The 6,872-nt window shown below is 46.9% G+C and overlaps 1 protein-coding gene across 1 annotated transcript; it reads right to left on the bottom strand.

Annotated features, from left to right (window-relative positions):
- Positions 1-1,948: 1,948 nt before the first annotated feature.
- LOC135217656 (uncharacterized) lies at positions 1,949-3,643 on the bottom strand. Its single transcript, XM_064253622.1, has one exon. The coding sequence runs from the start codon at positions 3,641-3,643 to the stop codon at positions 1,949-1,951; it is 1,695 nt and encodes a 564-aa protein (XP_064109692.1).
- Between the last annotated feature and the right edge of the window lie 3,229 nt (positions 3,644-6,872).

Raw genomic sequence — 6,872 nt, 5'->3', positions numbered from 1 at the left:
ACTCCTTAACACTAGGACAGGTAAATCCCTTAACTCACATTAGAATCAATTTCTCAGTGATCACAATGGTTAAAATAACAATAATTGCACATAGAATCTTTAAGAAATATACCTAGGCATTACCATGCACTTCAAGGAACCAAAAATGTCATGAGCGATCTCTTAACAAAATAATACTCTTACTTACCAAATCGTTTGCTTTCCCACCGTAAGGACCGTCCGTCTTAATCCCCTCGTGGTCCACTGCCTACATTCCTGAAGGGGAACGGCATCGTAATTTGTGCACATGACCCCTAACGACACTCGTTAAACGAGCCTATATTTCCATCATATTCACTTCTCTATTTAGGACACTTGTTAAACGAGCCTATATTTCCATCATATTCACTTCTCTATTTAGCTATCAACTGTTATTCATCAGCAACAACCCTCTCTTAGCTCTTAGTTTATAGAATCTCAGTACACTACAATGCTTACCTCCTAAATCGCTTAATTTTCGCCTCAAGGCCATGCACATCTGTCTGCTTCTAGGTTTAAAACACAAAGCGAGCTTCCCTCCCACGCACTTGACCAGGCGGCGGGAAACCGAGCCGATGGTTCCTTTTTCTTGCTCGTCATGAAGGGAGAGAGGAAGTGGGGAAAGCGTCCAAAATTACCTTTAGTGCCCACAAAAGGGAACTTGTTCACTCGTAAATAAATTTTTTTTCCTTTTTTTTATGGGACAAGAGTATACGCTTATGTCTTATATCGAGTGGCCCGAAATTCAATTACCAAACTTTTCTTTACCACAAAAACAGCTGTTTTTCATCGCGCAGCGGACATATTGTTAACAGTCGCGCAGAGAAGATGCCCAAACTTTCCCGCGTCGACACCCGCCCCCTTTGAAACCTCTTGACCGCAAGAGGGTTCAACACCTATTGCCTAGCATTGTCCACTAGGTCCTGCTCTTCCTCCAGAATTAAAACAAGTTTCGACAGTGGTCTATCATAATCCTTGCCCTCCCTTCTGACAGTCACCGTCCTAACCAGTCCATCTTTCCCCTGCTTTAGTCTGTACTACTCGAGCCAGTGGCCAATGGCAGCGTGCTACACTTTCATTGACCATAAGGACTATGTCTCCCACCCTGACATTTCGTCGTTCCTTGAACCACTTCTGTCGCTGTTGTAACCCCGACAGGTATTCGCGTTTCCAACGTGCCCAGAACTGCTCAGCCATGTGCTGCACTTGCTTCCATCTCTGCTTAGAGTAGCTACCTGTTGCAACATGGCACCCTGCGGGTGACTCTCCCATGTTTAAAAGCTTGTTTGGTGTGAGTGGAGCTGGGTCTCTACTGTCTGAGGTGACAATGGTAAGGGGCCTACTATTAACTGTTGCTTCCACCTCACAAAAGAGTGTACACAATCCCTCATAATCCAATTGCTGTGTCCCCAAGACTACATCCAGGACCCTCCTCACATTACCTATCAATCGTTCCCATGCTCCTCCAAAATGTGAGGCGCCCGGGGATTGAAAACATTCCACCCCACACTGGAGCAACTCATTTCGCACCTTGTTTTCTCCCAAGAACTCATAACTAGAGTCTAGAACCTTCCGTGATCCCACAAAATTAGTGCCGCAGTCGCATCTAATCGTCCTAACATGTCCACGACGAGCCAAAAACCTTCTGAAGGCACTAATGAATGAGTCTGATGTGAGATTTGACGCTACTTCCAAGTGTATGGCCCTCATGTTCAAGCAGGTGAATATAACTCCCCAGTGCTTTATCTGCGCTCTGCCCCTTTTCACGAAGAATGGTCCAAAAAGGTCCACCCCGGTGCGATAGAAGGGTGGTTTCCCTGACTCCACGCGATCAGGTGGTAGATCGGCCATTTGCTGTTCAATTACCCTTCCATGTACCCTGCGACACTTGATGCATTTCCCTAGCACGCGCCTCACCGCTGCATTGCCCTTACCACCAAAATTTCTCCCTCATTAGACCCAGAACATACATTATGCCCATATGGTTGGAACGCTCGTGATAATACTGGATAACTATGTCAGTCAAGTGGCCCTTATATGGCAGAATAATTGGATTCCTTTCGCTCGGGGCAATATTCGCCAGTGATAACCTCCCTCCAACGCACAATAGCCCATTTCTCAGGATTGGTTTCAATTTTCTTAAGGAGCTGGAAACCCTGATGGTGCTGCCCTTCTCAAGACTTGCTATTTCTACCTCATAAGTCATTCGCTGTGCTACCTGCACAACCACAGTCTCTGCCAAGCTCATAACTTGTGTAGACAAATGCATGTTTAGTTCGCTAAGCTGCTGCCTATGTTTGCACATTAAATACCTGGTAAATAATATGACCCAACCTACGGCTCTGAGTAGCCGGATCCACTTTGAGTAGTGGTGGATGATTTTATGCCACCCTGTCTGCCTACAATCCAACCCAACCCTGAAGCTAATTGTTTGGCAGACTTGCGCCCTTTTGGGACCTATCTCACGCCTAACTTCTAGTCCTTCCACACTGTTGGACATGTGGGCTGGCTCTGCTGGCCAAAAACACTCCTCCTTCAGCAAAAAACCTGGCCCTGTTCTCCACCTTTCAGACTGCTTGGAGCGTGATGCATCGTCTGCCGGGTTCCATTCAGAGTTAACGTACCTCCACTCATTCTGATCACTTCCTTCCCTTATCATAGAGACTCGGTTCGCTATAAATGTTTGGTACCGAGCTTGATCATTCCGAATATAACGCAAGACCGTTGTTGAATCTGTCCAATAATAGACCTCGTCCACCTTGAAATCTATCATGGCCAGAATTGTGGTTCCAAGTCTTACGGCTAGTACAGCTGCACTAAGCTCTAGGCGGGGTACTGAAATGTCCTTCAAGGGCGCTACCCTTGCCTTTCCCATAATGAATCTACAGGATACATTTCCCCACCGATCTGTGACCCGCAAGTATGCCACTACTCCTAAAGCCATGATGCTCGCATCCGAGAACAGATGCAGCTGTATTAGGGTAGCTGACTCCCACCCAATAACCTTTAGGCATCTTGGCACACTTATCCCTCTGGTCTGATTCAACTTGTTCACCCACACCCTGATGCGGTCAGTGGTGTTGGAGTCCAATCCCCTGTCCCAGCCTATCTTCAATCTACACAAGTCCTGCACAATTATCCGTCCCTCAATTAAAACTGGTGCCAATATGCCAAGGGGGTCGTAAATCAAGGCTATGGCTGACAACAAGCTGCGTTTAGTCCTTGGAACTGAAACCAGATCTGCCTGGACACCCAATTCATCAGTGGCCAAGTCCCACTGTACTCCCAATGCCTTTGTCTTATTTGGCCCTGATCCATCTATGAACCCTGAAATGCCCTTACCGTACCACTCCCTTGGGATGGATGACAAAACCTCCACGCATGAGCTACTGAACTTCGTCAATGTAAATCCCCCTTTTTCGCAAAGCTCCTTAACCTCTAACAAATTACTTAACAAGGCATCTTGACGATCCTCGGCTCTCAAACAGTCGTCTACATAGAAATTGTTAGCAACGGTGTCCCGTGCTCCCTTGGAGAACCCATTCCCAAAGTCGCTTGCTGTCTGTTTCAGCACAAAATTCGCAATGCTGGGTGACGAACAGGCCCCAAACAGATGTACAGCCATTCTAAACTCAGTTGGCTCCTCATTAAAACTATTTTCCCACCAAAAGGAACCTGAGGTAGTCCCGCTGATGTTCTGGTACCCGTACCTGGTAAAACATTGTATTTATATCCCCTGAATAGGCAAACAGACCTCCCCTAAACTTAACCAACACACCCAGCAAAGAGTTCATCATATCGGGTCCCTGCAATATTAGGTCATTCAACGACGTGCCCTCCACCCTGCTCGCACAGTCAAATACAACACGGACCTTGTCTGGATGTTGCACACCAAAATGAGGGATATACCATACATTTTCCTGGCTGGCTGAGGTCACTCGCTCAGCATATCCTTTCTGTAGCATCTCGGTCATGAAGGCACTGTATTGCTTAGCGTAGGTACCATCCTTCATTAGCTTCTTACGAAGACTGTGCATACGGAGCAATGCAATGTCTCTTGTTTCTGGCAAGGGTCCAAGATTGTCGCGCAGAGGCAGTGGCACCTCATAACCCCCCTCTACAGTTCTAACCCCCCTTTGAATTAGATCTAGCCATTTCTTATCTTCTGCAGACATTTCCCTTTTGGGAGATGCCATGTCCTGGAAGTCTCTATTATAATCTTCCACCAGCATGCGGTCCAACTCCAAACGCCTGCTAGTTACTTGGATCCTATTGATGTGCTCTTGACACCTCTTGTCCTTTGCCCCACAGACTGCCCAGCCCAATAATGTTCGTATGGCATGTGGCTCATGGAGGTGGGTTGAGTTAATGACTTCCCTCGGCTCAAGTAAGTGTGGAACATTGTTCCCAATTAACAAACCCACTTCGGCATCCACATCTGGGATATCTATTTCTCGCAGATGTGGCCAGCGTTCCAGATCTCCGGCCCTGATCACATCACACTCATCGATAGGTATGCGGGAGGTGCTCAACACTGGGGGGAGTGTAATGCAATTCTTACCCTCATAGTCTAATACTGACAATCCTGAGACTAGGCTACATGCAATTTCCCCTGTTCCATTGATGGTTTCAACATTCACCTTTACGTCTTGCATCTCAGTGCAACCTAATGTCTTCATTAATGCCTCTGAACAAAAGCATGTAGAACTCCCATTGTCCAAAAAGGCCCTCGTCACAACCTCCCTTCCTTCCCTTGACCTAACCCTTATGGGCACAACTGACATCCCTGTGCCAGCACTACCCCCCTTAACTGCTCTGAACATAGCAATTTTGTCATGCGTACCTTCCCCCTGAACCACTAAGGCCCTATTTGCGCTCTCTGGTTCCACCACTTCTGCTTCCTGGTGTCGGTGCAACAGAGTTGGATGGTTTTTGTTACACACATTGCACCCCTTTTCCTGTACCTGCAATACTGGGACATATGACCATTTCTCAAACAACTAAAACAAAGCCTCAATTCCTTAATGGTGTTTAGTTTGTCCTCATGTCCCATTTTAGCTATTTGGTCGCATTCATCTATTATATGTGGTCCTTTACAGTGCCAACATGAAAGTGGAGCCTCCCCAACTTTGTTACATGAAACTTTCCTTGCACTCATTAAACCCTGTGATTTGCTTGGTGCTGAGCCCTCTCCTAACCCAGGGGTGGCCCCCTTTTTACCACTCTCGAACAGGTGGCGTCCAAACAAGGGATTTTTTAAGACCCTAGCCTCCCCTTCAATGAAACTAACTAAATCATCAAACTGTATGGTCTGCTTCTTCTCACTAATTATCTTGTCGGCAACTCTACACCATCGGTCCCGCACACTAGATGGGAATTTGCTCAGGATCAACCTCATTGTTTTTGGGTTCTGCAATTCGGCGACACCATAAGGGACGCACGAAATTGCATTTCTGCAGGTTTTTAGCATCACTGCATACTCATCAAAGTCCTCTGCATTATTCTCCCCCATGTCCTTCCATTTGATTACCTTATCCACGTATGCAGGTGGCTATTTGCTCAAGGTTGCCGTATCGCTCCTCCAGCAATTTTCTTGCCTGCCTATAGCCCTCTGAAGCATCTAAGTGGAGGCAAGCTGCCACTATCTCATTTGGCCTACCTGTTGTGTATAAATCCAGATACCTCAGCCTTTCCTTATCATTTGTCAGCTGGCTGCTAAATATGTCGTCGAATGAGCGGATGAACCTAAAGTACTTTGTATAATCTCCATCAAACTTAGCCATATCCTGCTTGGGCATCAAGCCTTTGAGGCTGCAAGAGATTAATGTCTGCAAGATTTCCTTATTACTTAAGTCCCCTTGGTTATTCCTACCTGAGCTAACTTCAGGCACTACTGCACCTAAGCCCATGGGTTGTTCACTCCTGTCCATGTCAGGGTCTATGTGTTCCCTTATCCTAGTGACAGGAGCTATTTCTCTATTATTTTCGTCAAATTGTTGTAAAACCTTCTCCTCTGCCACCACCTCAGCTATCTCTGCCTCCAACCTAAGCTTCTCCCTCCTCTGTCTTAAGGCTTCTTCCTCTCGCTCTATGGCTTGCAGCTCTTCCAACTTCTGTAATTTTGCTTCCAACCTGGCTCTAGAAGCAGCTGCCAACACACGCCTACTCCCAGTAGAACTCACGCTTGACTGTTTAGAGCCCCCTGAAGCAACAGATTGCCTACCCATAACTGATGCGCTATCCCCCACATTTAAATGTTCCTCCTCCTCTGGGATTGGCCCAATGTCCTCTCCTGCCTCTTGGTCCTGATTGATCTCACTGTTCTGCCTGACCTCGAGTTCCTTCAAAAATTCCTGAACACTCCTGCCCTCCTTCTCTAGTGACTCGCTCAGACGCTGATACAATGCAGATTTGTTCCCCCCCATTGTTGGGAGGCTTCTAGCTCTCAAACCCTCCCTCAATTGCACAACTTTAAGGGTCTCCATTTTCCTGGATTCAGCTCTGGCCACTCCCTATGAAACTAACGAAATTCCCTAGTCGAACTGTAGCTGACCTAACCAAGGAGTTGCCAAAACCCGCACCACTCCGTGAAGACAACTACCAGTACCTTACTCAGTTGCGACGTCACAAAGATCCTTCAAGTCTAGGGAGCAACCCTGAATGCAACAATGTCTCGTGTCCCAGCCTTATTTACTTAAGCCTTACTGCAAGCGGCAAACAGACTGTGGGAAATCATCCTACGAACCTGAATTAATACACCATGAGGCTTAAACATGTTGCACTGCTCTCCCGACTCGAGCACGCCTGCCCCTCTAATTGCTATTAACCCTGTACCGTGGTTCATCAGGGTCCCT

This window comes from Macrobrachium nipponense, chromosome 7, assembly GCF_015104395.2.
Source record: "Macrobrachium nipponense isolate FS-2020 chromosome 7, ASM1510439v2, whole genome shotgun sequence".
In the NCBI taxonomy this organism is placed as follows: domain Eukaryota; kingdom Metazoa; phylum Arthropoda; class Malacostraca; order Decapoda; family Palaemonidae; genus Macrobrachium; species Macrobrachium nipponense.
Note: the sequence above shows the minus strand (reverse complement) of the source record. Positions and strands in the feature narration are given on the sequence as shown.